The 20,375-nt window shown below is 41.6% G+C and overlaps 1 protein-coding gene across 1 annotated transcript in view; it reads right to left on the minus strand.

The window, feature by feature from the left end:
• Window positions 1–3,967: 3,967 nt before the first annotated feature.
• The window catches only part of CFAP97D2 (CFAP97 domain containing 2), a 30,355-nt gene continuing 13,947 nt past the window's right edge, over window positions 3,968–20,375 (minus strand). The window contains exons 2-4 of the mRNA XM_086720190.1: window positions 20,190–20,270; window positions 19,163–19,273; window positions 3,968–4,121 (exon numbers count right to left, since the gene is read on the minus strand). Of these exons, the coding sequence (XP_086576316.1) occupies window positions 4,071–4,121; window positions 19,163–19,273; window positions 20,190–20,270 (243 nt within the window). The 3' untranslated portion in view covers window positions 3,968–4,070. The remainder of the gene's footprint in view (window positions 4,122–19,162; window positions 19,274–20,189; window positions 20,271–20,375) is intronic.

A 20,375-nucleotide genomic window follows, 5' to 3' on the forward strand; every position in this document is an offset into this window, starting at 1 on the left:
AGAAATTTTTGACTGAGGAATCCCATAGTGGGCGTCCTTCCCTCTGCCCCTGGGCCTGTCACCCTCTTCCTTCTGCACATACAGACATGGAAGCTGAAGGCCCTGGGAACTTAAAACAGGGCAGGAAGGATGCTTGTGACACAGCCATCTTTTGATTTGGGACGCTCAGATGGTAATTGTTTCTGATCTGGGATCCAGAGGCAATGAGTTGTTTCCTTAGGCTATCCCTGTTTGTCTTTTCTTGCAGAAGGGATAACCTCAGCAGGAGGCCCACATCCCTAGGGTCTGGTCTTTGTCAGAACTGTGAGTGCTTTTGTGCCCAGGCATGTTTCCCCGACTGCATCAAGCAGGTGCCTCGAGCTGACGCTTCAATAAAGTGCAGTCTCTGCGCTGCAGCTGCAGGAAACACTATTTCTAGGAGGCTGTTTTCCCTTCCTTTGTTTTACTTTATCTTAACATCTCCTTTTGCTCTTGGGCTTTATCTGTTTCCTGTTTTGTAAAAGAGGAATTTCAAGAGTCAACGTAAATAAGTGAAGGATGGATTTGAAGCGTAGGTTCCAAGCATTTTCCTGACATTTGCTAAAGAAAACAATATAAAGGAGGAAAAAGAAAGGAAACAAAACATAGGAAAAAAACCAGAAATGAGAGCAAACACGATACTTACATCAATAAACAAATGGATAAAACTGAGGGGAAAAAGCCTCTGGGACTAGACTATAAAGCAAATTTACAGTGTTCTGCTTAAAGACACAAACCTGAAATAAAATGACACAGATATGAAGTATACCGCGATGTCAAAGAACAAATGAGCCTGAGAGAGACAGAAACCAACTGAAGGAGGCAGCAGAGACGAATAAAACACGAGGCCCAGTAGATTGGGCCCAGGACGCCAAGAACTGGGGCCAGAGACCAGCGTTCCTGCCCCAGGAAGAGGAGGTGGAGGAGGAGGAGGGGGAGGAGGAGGAGGTGGTCCCCCCTCCCTGCTGTGATGCAGGGAGTGGGGTGGGGGACACATGCTGTTCACCTGCTGGGAGTGGAAGCCTCTGGAAAGCAGCTGGTGTGAAATAGAAAGAGTATGAAAATTTCTGATATTGCAAACTGCTATTTTTAACTCACAATAAATTTGGAAAAAATGAACTCTGATCTCTAACACAATATAAAAAATTCCATATTTATTAAATTCTACATTAATTAAAGATTTAAAGCAAATCAAGAAAACCATAAAAGCATTAGGAGAAAATATAGGAGAATATAGGGGAGAAAGTGCTCTCCCCTTTCTGTGGAAGGCACTAGAACTAGATGCCATAAAAGAAAACAGTGGCTGATGTGTCTCCCTAAAAATAAACTTAGGTGAAATGATAATAATGTAGCAAAAAATATTTGTGACATTGATAATAGAAAAAAGTAAATATTGATAATATATAAACAGCCATTACATATTAACAACTAGAAGAGAGACAGACCAGTAAAAAAGACCACACCAGACAATTAATACATAGAAATTGAATGGAGCGAGACTCTAAAACACGTTTGATGCCAAGTGCTGGCAGGACTGTGAGGAAACAGGGACTTGAAGCCACTGCAAAGTGCAAGTTGTTAGACTGTATCGGAGGGCAGTGCGGTAGTATCAGAAAATTAAATGTGCATACCTTTTGATTAAACAATTTACTTTTAGGTATATAAGTTACAGAAATGACATGGAAAGAGACACATGCACCAGGACTACTGTCATAGTTTCCTCTGGAATAGTGAGAACCTGCAAACACCGTACATTTCTGTAGTTATGGAACTGATTAAATAAGGTGTATCTCTACAAAAATTACCTTGTAACTGCTAAGGAGGAATGGAGATCTTTATGTACTGACACGAGACTATTTCCATGATACATAATAGATGAAAATGAGCAATTTATAGAAAACTGAGTAGACTGTGATGCCGTTTTTGTTTAAATAAACAGATATATATAAATGATGAATAAAAGTCAACGTTCATCAGCAAGTTAACAGTGATTAGTTCTCAGGAGTTCAATCCAAAGGCAGCCCCACATTTTACTTACACACTCTACTGTTTGACATTTTATTTTTCACAATAAATAAATATGAGTTTTGTAATTAAAAATAAAGACTTGAAATGAAATATTCAAGGTTTCGATGTAAATTGAAAAATAAATTAGATTTTCCAAATGCCTCAGCAATTAGTAATTATTTATTGGTTATGCATCTTTGGGAAAGGTGCTTTACTCTCTCCGTACCTCCAGATTCTGTAAGAAATGTCCAAGGCAAACAGGCAGGAAAGCTGGGGCTTCTCAAATCCTTCCCAGTGCCAACCCAGATGCCTGTGGGGCCAGTGGCTACCTAAAGGAGCAGGGCATCTTGGACAAGGGAACTGGGCTTGGGGGGCTACGGAGCCTGCTCAGGGATGGGGCGTTGGAGCTGGGGGGTGTTTATTTAAACTTTGGTGTCTATGCAATTTCTTACAATGGACTGGACTTCGAGGGAAAGCAATCTGCTGAAATGTCCCACAACATAGTGGCTGTATATTCAGGTAAGAGGAGTGAGTGACGATATTACAAGTCTTTAAGTGATGCATTCAGGACATTAATAAGCGAAGTAATTTAATTTCTTAAAATTTTTAAATGTTTGTTTATTATCGAAAGTCAGAGAGAGTCAGAGTGCGAGCAGGAGAGGGGCAGAGGGAGAAGGAGCACAGAATCAGAAGCAGGCTCCAGGCTCTGAGCTGTCAGCACAGAGCCCGACACGGGGCTCGAACTCACAGACAATGAGATCACAACCTGAGCCGAAGTCGGACGCTTAACCGACTGAGCCACCCAGGTGCCCCAATAAGCAAATTAATTTAATTACAGATGACATTAATGACAAAATTAAATACTTATTTTTCTTCATTCAGGGTTAGGGTTTTGCCAGCAAGAAGGATAAGATAAAGAGGGAGAGTTTAGAATTTAAATTATTTGGCAAACTTTTTCAAATTATTAATTTTCTTTGCCTTTCTCGACATAGTGTGCCATAACCAATTTGGCACTGTCACATGATTTCCTGCATACCATCTTGCTAAGTTGTTATTTTTCACCATATCTCTCTCCCTCAACCTGTAATCAATCAGTTGAGTTCATTTTCGTCTCCTTATGACTTCTTTGTGTGAGGAAACAGTGCATTCATCAGCTGAGTCACTGTGCTGGGTCTTTTTTTTTTTTTCAATTTTTTTTTAACGTTTATTTATTTTTGAGACAGAGAGAGACAGAGCATGAATGGGGGAGGGTCAGAGAGAAGGAGACACAGAATCTGAAACAGGCTCCAGGCTCTGAGCTGTCAGCACAGAGCCTGACGCGGGGCTCGAACTCACGGACCGCGAGATCATGACCTGAGCCGAAGTTGGCCGCTTAACCGACTGAGCCACCCAGGCGCCCCTGCTGGGTCTTAATAGTATTAGGAGAGGACCGTTTGGCAAATGCTTTCAGACAATAGAATAAAATGCCATAAAACAAGAAAGAATCAGTGAGTCCAAATGCATAACTCCAATGAAGCAAATGGAAATTTCAAATGGCTGTGGATGTGCAGCAAACAAGAAACCACAGGCACCTTGTCACGGTGCGTGTCTTCAATTTCCCAGGACACGTTGCTCCGGAACTTTGTGCCTGTCAGCCCTTCCTGGTCTTCTGCCACCTCTGGGCTCTGTGTAACAACAGCTCTCGGTTTGTGATCCTTTCCAGAGTGGTTTTCCTTTCTCTTTGCACTCCATGAAGTCCCTGTTCTCTTCTCGCCCTGCTTAGACTCCAAAAAACAGCATAGATAGTTCTTGAAGTACTGACGGAGTTAAAACCAGTGGAAGCCCTCCTACTGCATTGGAGAGAATGGGCTGGAGTGCTCAGAAGGCAGGAAGGGCTCCCAGAGAAGGTATATTTCCTCTTTCTCACTTGTCTGACAAACATTTGGTAGTGCATCTTGCTGCAGGTGCCTGGTTGGGGAGGAGCTGGGCTTCAGAGGTGAGCGGTGACCTCACGGCCCAGGTGAGGGAGAGAGCACGCAGGCATGGTGAAGAGGAGGAAAAGCAGCTCAGTGGTGTCGATGTGCTGGGGACACAGAGGTGGGGATGCTCAGGGCTTCCTGAGGACAGAGGGAAGAAGTGGCAATCAGAAGTGATGCTGGGACAGAACCCTGAAACGACAGAGGTGTGAGCAGGAAGGCAAGGAGAGGAAGGACATGCCCGGTGGCAGGTGCATCTAGGAGCCTGACAGAGGCTGGACCCTGGAGGGCCAGGTGCCGCTGGAGGAGTCCTGACTTACTGTGCAGGCAGTGCAGGGCCACAGAAGGCTGTAAAGCACATTCTTGCATTTCGAAAGGATCATTGTAGAGAAAGGGTGGAGAGCAGGTGAGAGAGAATGTGCGTGGAGGGGCCACTGCAGGGGCCCAGGTGACGGATGAGAAGGCCAGAGGCAGGGCTGCATGCAAAATACTGCCATGCTGTGCCCTTACGATGCATTCCCATTTCAGAGCCCTTTAGGGGTATGTGTGCATGGAAGTGGGGGGGGGGTTGTATCTTAGAGTCTGTGGAGTATGTTTATCTCACTTAGTCCTTAGAGCTAGCTACTCTATCATTAGCCTTACTGAGGTTAAAACTTACCCAAAGTCACAGAGAACGGGTAGTGGCACTAGATTTGAGCATGTGATCTAACTGGGTGGGACACTGAGGTAGACTCATCTGTTAGGCTGATGGCTGGTGGGGGGGGGGCAACGGGGTTAAAGACACGATGTGTGAAGGAACGTGCAGCAGAGGAGTGGTGTGGAGCAAAGGCGGAGGGGTAGGAAGGGCCCGGCACTGCTCCAAGAAGTCATTGCCAAATCCAATTATAAGGAAGCTTTTTTTCTGTTTTCTTCTAAGAGTTTTATTGTTTTAGGTTGTGCATTTAGTTCTTTGATACATTTGTGAATTTTTGTTTATAGTTTAAGAGTCCAACTTCATTTTTTTTTTGCATGTGGGTATCTAGGTTTCCCAGTGCTATTTGTCGAAAAGACTGTCCTTTCCCCATTGAATGGTCTTGGCATCCTTGTCAAAAATTATTTGACCGTATATGTAAGGGTTTATTTCTGGGAATTCTATTCTATTCCACTGGTCCATATGTCTGTCTTTATGCCAATACCACACCATTTTGATTACTGTAACTCTGTAACTCCCTGATTGTGAAGTCAAGGAGTGTGAGCCCTCCAGGCTTCTTCTTCTTTTTCGAGATTTTGTTTTGGCTGTTTCAGGTCCCTTGAGATCCCATATAATTTTAGGATGGGTTTTTTTCTATTTCTGCAAAACTGTCATTGGGGTTTTGATAGGCATGACACTGAATTTATAGATCACTTTGAGTAGTATTGACATTTTAACAATATTAACTCTTCCAATCTGTGAACATGCCATGTGTTTCCATTTATTTATGTCTTCTTTTATTTCTTTTGGCAATGTGTTATACTTTTTATTGTACAAGTCTTTCGCCTTCTTAGTTAATTCCTAAGTATTTATTCCTTTTGAGACTATTGCAAATGGAATTTTTTGTAATTTCATTTTCAGATTCTTCATTGTTCATGTCTAGAATGCAATTAATTTTTTGTGTTGACTTAGTGTCCTGCTACTTTGCTGAATTCATTTATTAGTTCTAACAGTGTGTGTGTGTGTGTGTGTGTGTGTGTGTGTGTGTAATTATTAAGATCTTCTACATGTAAGAGCATATCATCTGTGACCAGACATCATTTTACTTCTTTCTTTCCAATTTGGATGCCTTTTATTTCCCTTGACTATTTGTTCTAGCTAGAACTTTCAGTACTATGTTGAATAAAAGTGCTGAAAACAAAATTGTCCTGAACTTAGAGGAAAAGCTCTCAGTCTTTTACCATTATGATATTCACTGTGGGTTTTCCTATGTGGCTTTTATTATATGGAGGTATGTTCCATTCTATTCCTAGTTTATTGAGTGTTGTTATCATGAAAGGATGTTGAATTCTGTCAAATGCTCTTTCTCGTCAATTGAAATAATCATGTCTATTTTTCCCCTTCATTCTGTGAATGTGGTTTACTTTTTTTAAAAAAGATTTTTTAACATTTATTTATTTTTGAGAGACAGAGAGAGATAGGGCATGAGTTGGGGAAGGCAGAGAGAGAGAGGGAGACACAGAATCTAAAGCAGGCTCCAGGCCCTAAGCTGTCAGCACAGAGCCCAATGCGGGGCTCAAATTCACAAACCATGAGATCATTACCTCAGCCAAAGTTGGACACTTAACCAACTGAGCCACCCAGGTGCCCCGTGTTAATGTGGTTTACTATATTGATTGGCTTTGATATGTTGAACCATCCTTGTATTCCAGAAATAAATCTCACTTAGTCATGGTATATGATATTTTTAATATGCTGCTAATCGGTTTGCTAGTATTTAAAGAGACAATATTCATAAGGGATATTGGTATGTAGTCTTCTTTTCTTGTGGAGTCTTTGTCCAACTTAAGTATTAGGGTAACATTGCCCTCATAGAATGAGTTAGGAAGTGTTTCCTCTTCATTTTTGGGGAAAAGTTTGACAAGCATTGGTATTACTTTTTCTTTAACTATTTCGTGTAATTCACCAGTTAAGCTGTAGGGTCCAGGGCTTTTTTTGTTAGGGGATTTTTGATTACTGATTCCATCTTCTTACTAATTATAAGTCCGTTCAAATTCTCTGTTTTCATGTTTTAGTCTTGGTAGGTTTTGTGGTTCTATGAATTTGTCCATTTCAGCTAGGTATCCAATTTGTTGGCATATGATCCTTCATAGCATTCTCCTATAATCCTTTTTATGTCTATAGCATTGGTAGTAATGGCCCTACTTTCATTTCTTATTTTCATAAGTTGAGTCTCTTCTCTATTTTCCTTAGTGTGTCTACCTAAAATTTTGTTAATTTTTTAAATCTTTTTGAAGAACCAACTTTTAGTTTCATTTATTTTCTCTATTGTTTTTCTACTCTTTATTTCATTTATCTCTGCTCTATACTTTATTATTTCCTTCCTTCTGTTAGCTTTAGATTTAGTTTGTTCTTCTTTTCCTAGTTCCTCAAGTAGTAAAATTGGGTTGTTCTTTGAGATCCTTTTTTTAAATGTGTGTGCAGCTATAATTTCCCTCACTGGCACCAATTTCCTGCACGTCACATAAGTTTTGGTATGTTGTGCTTTCATTTTCATTTGTCTCTAAGTATTTTCTGTTTTTTGTTTTCTTCTTTGACCTATTACTTATTTATGAGTATATTGTTTAGGGGCACCTGGATGGCTCACTCAGTTAAGCGTCCAACTCTTGATTTTGGCTCAGGTCATGATCTCATGGTTCATGAGCTCAAGCCCTGCATCAGGCTCTTTGCTGACAGTGAAGATGCGGCATGGGATTCTCTCTCTCTCTCCCTCTCTCTCTGCCCCTCCCCACGTGCTGACACTTGTTCTCTCACACTCTCTCTCTCAAAATAAATAAATAAATAAACATTTTTTAAACAGTGTTTATTGTCTAATTCCCAGAATTTTGTGAATTTTCCAGTTTTCCTTCTGTTACTGATACCTAATTTCATCCTGTTATGGTCAGAGAAGATACTTTGTATGACACCTATCTTTTTAGATCTATCAGTATTTGCTTTGTGGCCTAAAATATGATCTGTTCTAGAAAATGCCACATGTACACTTGAGAAGAATGTGTATGCTGTTGTTGGGTAGAGTGTTCTGTGTATGTCTGTAGGGTCTAGTTGGCTTGTTGTGTTAGGTCTTCTATTTATTTACTTATCTTCTGTCTGGTTGTTCTGTCCATTGTTGTAAACAGGATACTGAAGTCTCCAATTATTATTGTAGAACTGTCTATTTCTACCTCCAATCATGTCAACTTTTGCTTCATATATTTTGGTGGTCTGTCCTTAGGTGCACAAATGTTTATAATTTGATATCTTCTTGTATTAAAACTTTTGTTAATATATAACGTCCTTTTTTGTCTCCTGTAAACTTTTTTGTATCTAAAGTATATTTTGTTTCATAGTAGAATAGCCACTTCTGCTCTATTTTGGTTGTTATTTGCGTGAGATATTTTTTACCATACTTTAACTTTCAATCTATTTGGCTCTGAAGTGAGTTTCTTGTAGGCAGTATATAGTTTGATCATGTGTTTTTATCCATTCTGCCAATCTCTGTCTTCTGATTGGAGAGTTTATCCATTTATATTTAAAGTAATTCCCGGGGCACCTGGGTGGCTCAGTCGGTTAAGCATCCAACTTTGGCTCAGGTCATGATCTCACAGTTCATGAGTTGGAGCCCTGCATTGGGCTCTATGCTGACAGCTCAGGGCCTGGAGCCTGCTTCAGATTCTGTGTCTCCCTCTCTCTCTGCTCCTCCCCTGCTCGCACTCTGTCTCTCTCTCTCAAAAATAAATAAAGATTAAAAAAAATTTTTTTAATAATTCCTGGGGCACTTGGGTGGCTCGTTTAGGTAAGTGTCTGACTTTGGTTCAGGTCTGTGATCTCACAGTTCATGAGTTGGAGCCCTGCAACAGGCTCTGCTGTCAGAACAGAGCCTGCTTAAGATCCACTTTCCCCTCTTTCTCTGCCCTTCCCCCTCTCAAACTAGATAAACATTAAAATATTTTTAAAAAGTAATTACTAATAAGGAAGGACTTTTGCTATTTTGCTATTTGTTTTCCATATGCCTAATAGCTTTTTGTCTTTTATTTCCTGCATTACTGTCGTCTTTAGTTGATTTTTTGTAGTAAAACATTTAAATTCCTTTGTTTCTTTTTGTGTATATTCTATAGCTATTTTATTTGTGGTTACCTTGAGGATTGCATTTGACATCCTAGAGTTATAACACTTTACATTTAATCAATATCAGATTAACTTCAATAATATATAAAAACTGTTCTTTCACTGCTGTCTTCCCATCCTTTTTAGTTATTGATTTCATAAACTTACTTTCTTTAAAAAAATTTTTTTTTTCATTTATTTATTTTTGAGAAACAGAGTGAGACAAAGCATGAGCAGGGGAGGGGCAGAGAGAGAAGGAGACACAGAATCCAAAGCAGGCTCCAGGCTCTGAGTAAGCGGTCAGCAGAGCCTGATGTGGGGCTCGAACCCACGAACTCTGAGATCATGACCTGAGCCGAAGTCGGATACTCAACCTACTGAGCCACCCAGGCACCCCAATCATAAAATTACATTCTAATACATCATGTGCCCCATAAAATAACAATTGTTTTAAATAAATTAGTCTCTTAAATTATGTATAAAATAAGATTTGGAACTCCAAATTTCCAGTAATAGTAGCTTTGATATTTGCTCATGTGTTTACTGTTATTGAGATCTTTATTTCTCCATATGGCTTTGATTTACTGCATAGTAACTAGTAATTTCACCCTGAAGGACTCAGGGTGGAGAAGGTCAAGTGGTAATGAACTCCCGCAGCCTTTATTTATTTGGGAATGTCTTGATTTCTCCTTCACTTTTGAAGGACAGATTTTCCGGATATGGGATTCTTGGTTGACATTTTTTTTTTCTTTTGACACTCTGCTAATCTGCTAATTATCTCATTTATGATCCCTGTATGTAAGATTTGCTTCTTACTTGAAGCTTTTAATATTCTTTGTCTTTGTCTTTCCGAAGTATGATTATAATGTGCCTCAGCATGGATCTCTTTGAGTTCATCTTACTTGAAGTTCATTGAACTTCTTGGATGAAATCTGGGAAGTTCTTAGCCATTATTTCTTCAAATATCCTTTCTGCCCCTTTCTCTCGTCCTTCTGGAACTCTCACAATATATATGTTGATCCACTTAATGATATCCCAAAGGTCCTTCAGGTTCTGTGCTTTTCCTCAATCTTTTTTCTTTCTGTTCCTCAGCCTGGATACTTTCCTTTGTCTTACCTTCAAGTTCACTGATTCTTCCTTCTGCCTGCTTCAGTCTTCCTTTGAATCCCTCTAGTAAATTTTTCTTTTCAGTGATGGTACTTTTAACTTCAGAATTTCTTTTTGGTTTCTTTTTAGGTTTTCTATCTCCTTGTTAATATTTCCATTTTGTTCATACATAATTCTCTTGACTTTCTCCACATCTTTCTTCAGTTCTTTGAGCATTTAAAACCATTGTTTTAGGGGCGCCTGGGTGGCTTGGTCGGTTAAGCGTCCGACTTCGGCTCAGGTCATGATCTCATGGTCCGTGAGTTCGAGCCCCGCGTCGGGCTCTGTGCTGACAGCCCAGAGCCTGGAGCCTGTTTCAGATTTTGTGTCTCCCTCTCTCTGACCCTCCCCCGTTCATGCTCTGTCTCTCTCTGTCTCAAAAATAAATAAACGTTAAAACCATTGTTTTAAAATCTTTGTTTTATATATCTGACATCAGGTCATTTTCAGTGACAGTTTCCATTTATGCATTTTTTTCTCCCTTTGAATAAGCCTTTCGTGTTTATTTGCATGCCTTATAATTTTTTATTGAAAACTAGACATTTGGATCCAGTACTGTGGTAACTCTGGAAGTAAGATTCTCCCCCTTCCTCAGAGCTAGTTGGTTTTTATTATAATTAATTAATTTATTTATTTTGTTTGTTGCCATAGGCTAACTCTGTGCTGAGGATCAGCCTGAGGTGTAACCTTCTAATTTCTTTTCTGAGCCTTTTTCTGAGCATTCAAAGGACACTTTCTAATTTTCCACGTACATGCAGTTGTTTTTGTATGCCCGAGTCTTTAGTGTCTGACTCCCAAAGCGGGGAAAGGGAAAAATGAAAAGAGGTGGGTAGATAAAGGACACTGGTTCTTTAAATTCCCTGGAAGTCACTTCAGCAGTAGCAGGATGGTCTTGCAACAAGAGTGGTTGTCACCTCTTCATCTGCACATTTGTGATCAGAAGCAGCAATCAGTGATCAGAAGCAGCAATCGACCTGATATTTGGAGGTAAGGGTCTTTTGTTGCCTACTTTGGCTATCACAGGCTGCTCTAGGACCACGTGTACAGCTGCCCATCATGAGTCTGTGGGCGGGCAATGTGTAGATGCTACTTTGCTAAGAGCTGATATTGACTGAAATTAACCACAATTTTATGCCCAAATCTTCCCCCTGGAAGTTATAAGTTTTCAATAGATTCCAAAGTAGTTTCTTTTTTTTTTTTTAAATTTTTTTTTTTCAACGTTTATTTATTTTTGGGACAGAGAGAGACAGAGCATGAACGGGCGAGGGGCAGAGAGAGAGGGAGACACAGAATCGGAAACAGGCTCCAGGCTCTGAGCCATCAGCCCAGAGCCCGACGCGGGGCTCGAACTCACAGACCGCGAGATCGTGACCTGGCTGAAGTCGGACGCTTAACCGACTGCGCCACCCAGGCGCCCCCCAAAGTAGTTTCAATAGAGCTCCAAAGTAGTTACTTCAGACAGATTTTAATTGCACAATTGTCTAGGTAGAGAGACAGATTCCTGGTGCTTCCTACTCTACCATCTTCCTAGCAATGAGCTTTATTTAGCCTCTTAAGGACTGTCCTCTTAAGATGAAAAACTTCCTGATCTCATACAAATGTCTTGGATATGTGCAACCACCAGCATAGTCAATGGGAATAGTTTCATCATCCTCAAAAAGAAACCTTGTACTCTTTAACTATCAACTCACTATCCCTCCCTGCCCCCAACCCTAAGTGACCACTAATCTACTTTTTATTTCTATGGATTTCCCTATTCTGGACATTTCATATAAATTGAACCATATAGCGTATTGGCTTCTTTCTCTCAGCATAAAGTTTTCTTTTCTTTTCTTTTTTTAAATATAATTTATTGTCAAATTGGTTTCCATACAACACCCAGTACTCATCCCAACAAGTGCTCTCCTCCCTGCCCATCACCCACTTTCCCCTCTCCCCCACCCCCCATCTATCCTTAGTTTGTTCTCAGTCTTTGAGAGTCTCTTATGGTTTCCCTCCCTCCCTCTCTGTAACTCCCCCCCCCCCCAAAATGGTCTTCTGTTAAGTTTCTCAAGATCCACATATGAGTGAAAACATATGGTATCTGTCTTTCTCTGCCTGGCTTATTTCACTTAGCATAATACCCTCCAGTTCCATCCACATTGCTGCAAATGGCCAGATTTCATTCTTTCTCATTGCCAAGTAGTATTCTATTGTATATATAAACCACATCTTTATCCATTTGTCAGTTGACAAATTTAGGCTCTTTCCATAGTTTGGCTCTTTCTATAGTTTGGCTATTGTTGAAAGTGCTTCTATAAACATTGGGGTACAAGTGCCCCTATGCATCAGCACTCCTGTATCCCTTGGGTAGATTCCTAGCAGTGCTATTTCTGGGTCATAGGGTAGTTCTATTTTTAATTTTTTGAGGAACCTCCACACTATTTTCCAGAGCAGAATAGTTCATTTTTGCTTTTAATTCCTTTGCCTTTGGAGACATGTTGAGTAAGAAATTGCTGCGGTTGAGGTCAAAGAGGTTTTTTCCCGCCTTCTCCTCTAGGGTTTTGATGGTTTCCTGTCTCACATTCAGGTCCTTCATCCATTTTGAGTTCATTTTTGTGTATGGTGTAAGAAAGTGGTCCAGGTTCATTCTTCTGCACGTCGCTGTCTAGTTTTCCCAGCACCACTTGCTGAAGAGACTGTCTTTATTCCACTGGATATTCTTTCCTGCTTTGTCAAAGATGAGTTGGCCATACATTTGTGGGTCCATTTCTGGGTTGTCTATTCTATCCCACTGTGTCTGTTTTTGTGCCAATACCATACTGTCCTGATGATTACAGCTTTGTAGTAGAGGCTAAAGTCTGAGATTGTGATGCCTCCTGCTTTGGTTTTCTTCTTCAATATTACTTTGGCTATTCGGGGTCTTTTGTGGTTTCATACAAATTTTAGGATTGTTTGTTCTAGCTTTGAGAGGAATTCTGGTGCAATTCTGATTGGTATTGCATTGAATGTGTAGATAGCTTTGGGTAGTATTGACATTTTAACAATATTTATTCTTCCAATCCATGAGCATGGAATGTTTTTCCATTTCTTTGTATTCAGCATAAAGTTTTCAAGGTTCATCCATGTTATACTGTTTTATTTAAAAATTTTTTTTAATGTTTATTTATTTTTGACAGAATGAGAGACAGAGCATGAGCGGGGGAGGGGCAGAGAGAGAGGGGCAGAGAGAGAGAATCCAAAGCAGGCTCCAGGCTCTGAGCTGTCAGCACAGAGCCCGACACGGGGCTCGAACTCACAGACCATGAGATCATGACCTGAGCCGAAGTCATGCCCCCATGTTATGCTATTTTAAATATTCATTCCTTTAAATTCCTGAATAATATTCCATTGTGCGTGGGTATACCAAATATTGTTTATTCATTCTTCAGTTGATGAATATTTGTATTGTTCCTACCCTTGGCTATTATGAATAACACTGATGTAGATATTCCTATACAAGTTTTACTGTGGGCATATTTTCATTTCTCTTGTGTATGTGTCTAGGAGTGGAATTACTGAATCATATGGTAACTCTATGTTTAAACATTTGAAAAACTGACAGACTTTTTTCCAAAGTAGCTGCACCATTTTACATTTCTGCCAGCAGTGGATGAAGATTCCAATTTTTCCACATCCTCACCAACATTTGTTATTATCTGCCTTTGGTTCTAGCCAAACTTGTGGGTATAAAGTAATATCACATTGTGGTTTTGACTTGCATTTCCATGATGACTAATGATGTTGAACATTTTTTCATGTATTTATTGTCCTTTTGCATATCTTCCTTGGAGAAATATTTATTCAGATCATTTGCATATCTTTAAATTGGGCTATTTTTCTTTTTATCATTTGGCTGTAAGAGTTCTTTATATATTCTGAATATATGCAAGTCCCTTATCAGATATATAACTTGCAAATATTTTTGCCCATTCTGTGGACTCTTTTCACTTTCTTGATACTGTCCTTTGAAGCACAGAAGTCCTTAATTTTAACTAAGTCTAATTTATCCAGCTTAATGTTTTCTCTTTTTTCATGCTTTTGGTGTCATATCTAATACCATTGCCAAAGATGAGGTCAGGAAGATTCACTTCTATGTTTTCTTATATGAGTTTTTATATTTTGTTTCAGCTTTTTTTAAAAAAATATTTATTTTGAGGAAAGCACAAGCAGGGGAGGGGCAAAGAGAAGGGGCAGAGGATCTAAAGAGGGCTCTGCACTGACAGGCTGACAGCAGTGAGCCTGGTGTGTGACTTGAACTCATGAACCACGAGGAGATCATGACGTGAGCAGAAACCAAGATTCAGTTGTTCAACTGACTAAGCCACACAAGTGCCCCTGTCTCAGCTTTTATATTTTGGTCTTTGTTTTTTTTTTTTCAACTTTTTTTTTTTTATTTTTGGGACAGAGAGAGACAGAGCATGAACGGGGGAGGGGCAGAGAGAGAGGGAGACACAGAATCGGAAACAGCCTCCAGGCTCTGAGCCATCAGCCCAGAGCCCGATGCGGGGTCGAACTCACGGACCGCGAGATCGTGACCTGGCTGAGGTCGGACGCTTGACCGACTGCGCCACCCAGGCGCCCCTATATTTTGGTCTTTGATCCATTCTGAGTTAATTCTTGTATGTGGTGTGAAATAAGAGCCCAACTTTATTCTTCTGCATATGAATATAGAATTGTTCCACACCATTTGCTGAAAACACTATTCTTTCCCTATTGAATGGTCCTGGCATCTTTATTGAAAATAAATTGATATAGACACATGGGTTTATTTCTGGACTCTCAATTCTATTTCATTGATCCATGTCTGCCCTTATGTTGGCACCACATTGTCTTGATTACCACTGCTTTGCAGAAAGTTTTGGAATCAGGATACATGACTCCTATTTTGTTCTTCTTTTTCAAGATTGTTTGACTACTTGGTGTCCCTTGTCAGTTCCATATGAATTTTCAAATCCACTTGCCAATTTCTACAAAGAAATCAGCTAGGATTCTGGTAGGGGTGGCACTGAATCAGATCAGTTTGTGGAGTATGCCATGCTAACAATACGAAGTCTTCTGACTTACGAACATAGGATGTTCCCCCATTTATTTATTCTTTAATTTCTTTCAACAATGTTTTATAGTTTTCAGAATGTAAGTTTTGTACTTTCTTTATTAAATTTGTTCCCAAGTATTTTATTATTTTTGATGTTTTTGCAAATGAAACAATTTTCTTAATTTCAGTTTCAGATTGTTAATAGCAAATCTATAAAAATACAATGGACTTTTGTATATTAATCTTGTGTCCTGCTACTTTGGTGAACTTGTGTATCAGTTCTAATAGTTTTGGGTTTTTTTAACTGGTTTCCTTAGGATTTTCTGTATGCAAGATCATATCATCTGTGAATAGAGACAGTTTTTTGTTTTCCTCTCCAATTTGAATGTCTTTTATTTCATGTTCAGTGATGCTTGGAACTTGCCACACTTTGCTGAAAATGAAGTCAGCTGCTTTGAGGGAACATCAAGAAGCATTTATTTCATGGTTTGCATCTCACCCTACACAAAATCTCAGAGTTCTGGAGCTCAGAATAGCAAGCTTCTCTCTGTGTGACATCCCATGCTCTTCCATTGTAGTGGGGGAGAACACATAGATATTTATGGCTTGACTGTCCCAACATCAAACTCCTGTTTTATGAACTAGGCCAAGGGGATCAGGCCCCAGTATTCTCAGCAATACCACTCAAGGTGGAGCCTCCGTTTTCTGAGTGGGAGCTGGGCAGAAAGGAGTCTTCATCTCTGGGCCACTCTCACCTGAGATGTGGTCTCAGTAATAGGCAGCTGGAGACAGGATGATAAATGCTGAAGTCCTGCCTTTTCCAGAAAGAAAGCTTCTCCAGTGGGAAGTTGGAGAGAGAAGGAGCCCTTTGCTCTTGGCTGCATCAGCCTGGAAGGGTTGGGAGGGAGGGGGATGGAGTGTGTCTCAGTTCAAATACTATGGAATCTGTCTGTTCTTGCCGCATCACATTTCAGCAGATTTTCTTGGATAAATGTTTCTTCATATGGTGTATGTCCTTAGGACCATTTCCATAAACCTTAAATGATTGTTTTAAAAATAATTTTTATCAGTTTTACTGGGGAGTGGGTCCAGAGACCTCCTTATGCTGTCATGCTTGGAAGACTTTCTCTGTGTGACTCATATTTAAGACTCTTCATTTATCATTGAGTTTTCAGTCTTGGGCAGATACTGGTTCTTGATTTTAAAAAAAAATTTTTTTTTTGAAATTTATTTATTTTTGAGAGACACAGAGAGGCAGAGCATGAGTGAGGGAGGGACAGAGAGAGGAGACACAGAATCCGAAGCAGGCTCGAGGCTCTGAGCTGTCAGCACAGAGCCTCACATGGGGCCTGAACCCACAAACTGCGAGATCATAGCCTGAGCCAAAGTCGGTCACTTAATCAACTGAGCCACACAGGCCCCCTGGTTTTTGACTTTTTAAAACCATGAATACTCATTTCACCCTTATTTGTTTAATAGTCAAAGATTAAAGACAATCCAAATGCTCACCAATAGGTGAATGGATAAACAAACTGTGATGGCTCCCTACAATGAGCACTACTCAGCCACAAGAAGGAATGGTCTATTGACTCACTCAACCATGCTATTACGTGGAGTAAATGGCAGAAAAAGGCAGACAATGCATGGATCTACTCAGAAAATGCAAACTTGTCCACAGGGACAAAAAGACTGTGGATGTGTGCGGATGGGAGAGAGGAGGGGTGGGGTAATTATTCATGGGAACAGGAGACCTGGAGGAGTGATGGGTATAGTTATTATCTTGATTGTGGTGATATTCTCACAGGTGTAAAGCACGTCAAACTTATCAAACGGTACACTGAAAATATATAGTGTACCATATGCCAATTATATCTCAATAAAGCCATACAAAATAAAATGAAGAATTAAAGCCCAATTGTTGGTCATATAGTTTCTCCTATAGTGTTGACTTTTGCTACTGAGTAGTTAGGTAGCTAGGTACATCCATGCTATCTGAACCAACTAGTTTGCAATGTTCTGGGAATAGCCAAGATGTCCCTGAAAATTGGCTGATTCTCTTCCACACCCTGTGTTAACTTGACAAGTGTCTTTTATTAAATAAAGGACAGAGAAATGAAATGGCCAGTTATCAGGCCCAAACTGATGTATTCTTGACAGAAATCATTGACTTTTATTTTTGCTGGGGCTCCATGAAACTAATCACAAGGAGACACACCATTTCTACCACTACTTTGTGATGAGTCATTAGCTGAATTAGCTAGGTGCCTCCTACTTCCACACTCCAAACGTTGAGAGTTGCGCGAAGCTGAATTCGCTTTGAGTTTGAACGTGCAAAGCAACCACCCTTTGTTCTCAGCATATGGCCCAGAGCTGAACAATGAGAAATATGTCGGAAGGGAAAAGGAGGTCTTCTGCTGCTTTAAATCCAAGCAAGACAAGGAGGGGGTATGTGGCTTGCAAAGCCGGCCAAAATAATTTCCTGGTGTGGGAGGAGCTGGGTCGGTTCACAGGCCACCTTTGGCCCCTCACATCCCTTTCATGTTTCCTGAAGTCTGGTTCTGTCTGGCTCCCTTGTTCAAGCCCAGGGACTTCCTGTGGGCTTCTGACTGGCTGGTACCTCCCGGGATCACTTCTGCTTCCTCTTTTCCCTCCTTCTTCCCTTATTTCCTGTGTGTGACAGATCAGGCAGGTTCTGAGGGGGGAGCCGTTTGATTGTGTGGATTCCCCTCCAGGCTGCTAGGGACTCGCTTATCAAAGAGAATCCAGGCATCTTGTGTGAGAAGCTCCCTGTAGGAGCCTATCCTGGCCTGAGTTGTATGGAGATTAACTATTAGCCTAGGCTCCCTCATAACAGCTTTAAGCTTTAAGCTTTTAAGCTTTAATCACTCAACAGTGATTTTTATACACAGGTGAAATATCTGTATTTAATGCAGAAAGTGATTCCAAATGTAATGTAAACTATCCCAGGAGAATGGAGGTCTACCCATAGCTCCAGGTTTTTAATGACGGGCTGGACAGTGGCTGCAGCCATGAAGCATAGGGGCCATTCCTGACACGTAGGCCTGCTTCCCATCCTTCCAGGCCCCTCAGAGTGTAGCCCCAGGTGAACCACTGCTGAACTGGGAGACAAATTACTTTGATAAACCCAGTCCAGCAGGACTGTACGATCCACTCTTCCCATGGAGCTTTGGTCTGGGCCCACTATAGCCTTCCTATAAGACGCACTTCCTGTGCTTGAGGGTCAACTAAATTTTAATTTATTGCAGAATCTGGAAACCATTCTGAGCTTCTTGGAGACAGGTACAGGCTAAAGGTTTTAAGAGGACTGATCACTTCTGAAAACCCACCTGCATTACAATTATCCATCACTGTCACTACTGAACTGTTGCATTTAAAAGGAAAGGACAATGAGAGGGGCTTTTAGGATTCATAATTGTCTCCAAACTTTTATAGGCAGATTTTAAAGACCATGGAGGCCTGGTATTCTCCATTTCTACAGAGAACTGCACTTTGGGTAAAAAACAATGTGGTTGGGAAAAAGCAGCACCAGCACGAGGCTGGGAGTGGCCACCTCGTCTGCAACAAGCAGGAGCAGTCACCACCCACATTGGAGACAGGAGTGCGTGGCCTTTGATGCCGTTTCCAGGCAAATATTGGGCCCATGGTGTGCTGGCAGAAAACAACAGCCTTGGCTGCTTTCGCAGATGAAAACCTAGGAGAAATGCCTGGGCACAGGCCCTGGGGTGGAACCTGCTTCCACCAGTTTCTAGGTGCCGTCCTCACCAAGTTCTGTCACCGCTCGGTGCCTCAGTTTCCCCATCTGTACACCAAGAAGCACAATAGACCCTTCCTCACGGGCTAAGTATGAGAGTTAGGCAGTGAGATGATGTAGCACAGTGGGACAGCACAGGTGCGCAATGAGCTCACAGCACTGAGAGCTACTGTTTGTGTCCCTGTTCTGCGGTGGGCACGGAATCAGCCTGAGTCCCAGGCAATACTCTGATTCGTGGACAACACAGCAGGAAGCACAGGGCTCTCTGGAGGGGAAGGAAAGGCCCCGTTCTGGCTCAGGGGCAGCTATCCTGTGCAGGCCCTGGAGCTGAGCACTCCGGGTCCTTCTGGGTTTGGTGCTGGCTGTGGGGTGCAGAAGCCCCAGTTACCTCTTACATGTGCAGTTGTTTCTTTCTCAGTCTGTCCCCTGGTCCTCATGATGCAGGACACCCTCTCCAGCAGCAAGCGGTTATCCCTGTCGATGACCGCGAGACGCTCCTCCTCGAGCTGCGGACAGACACACAGACACATGGGGGGCCTTTGGAAGCACCAGCTGCATCTAGGCCATTACCATGCAGATTTACTTAGCGGATTCCTTCAACCCCACATTTCCTTTGACTTGGGCACACTGCAGGTTTACACTGCCTCTTCAAATATCAGCAAGAGCTGTTGTAGCAAGCTTCAACAACGAGTATGACACATGCAGGCTCCTTTGTCTATAAATCGGGATACGTTAGGAAGGGGCCAAATTTCATATGCTCAGAATGGAAGTAACAGCAAGAACGCTATGATTCTTTGTGAAATTGGGTTACCGTCCAAAACTCAGTGAATGATGCTAATGAGGAAACCACTTCATGTTTTAAGAGAGGTGATTTTATACTGTGCAGAAGAAGAGATTGGAGCCCAGAGGAAATGAAAAATCTCTTGTTTTAGGTTTTAAAGTTCACTGATCTATTGATTTGCTTGAGGATGACGTTTAGCTTCTGCTCTGCCCACTTCAGATATCATCACTAACAGGCACATAAAGAGCACACAGCATTTTGTTCTGGAGGCACTACTGTCAGAATAGCCATGAGCACCAGACAGCTTAAACTTCAAGAAATAAAATATCTGTGGAGGTCAAGAAATGGTCTTGTTTGAAGGAAGGGTACCGATTGCTCCAGAACGGCCCTGCCACTGCGCCTTCCTGCCCCTTCCGCCCTCTCCTCTGCAGACAAATGTCCGCAGGAAGACTGGAGAAGGGTCCCCATGCCCCTACTACCCGCCTGTGCTGGCGGAGTGAGGTTAACGGGCTGCTGACATGGCCCGGCATTGTCAACAACGGGAACCTTTATCCCTTGCCGAGCCGGCTGTTTCCATTTCTGGGGTTTCTGAGGCCACGTTTCCTCAGTTACAAGGGCAACTGAGGAAGAACTGGCATTACCTTCAGCTTCTTGAGTTTCAGGCGGAGGTGGCTGAGGCTCAGTGGGGCGCGAGTGTCCACGAGGGGCTGGGCATCCTGGACCTGCGACACAGAGAGGCAAGGTGACCCCAGGCACACTTTTAGCCGGCAATTAACATGAACTCAGATTGGACAGCTTCTGGGCTGTGGCACCGGGGACAAGTATAG

This window comes from Puma concolor, chromosome A1, assembly GCF_028749965.1.
Source record: "Puma concolor isolate L17-30 chromosome A1, mPumCon1.1.hap2, whole genome shotgun sequence".
Lineage (NCBI taxonomy): Eukaryota > Metazoa > Chordata > Mammalia > Carnivora > Felidae > Puma > Puma concolor.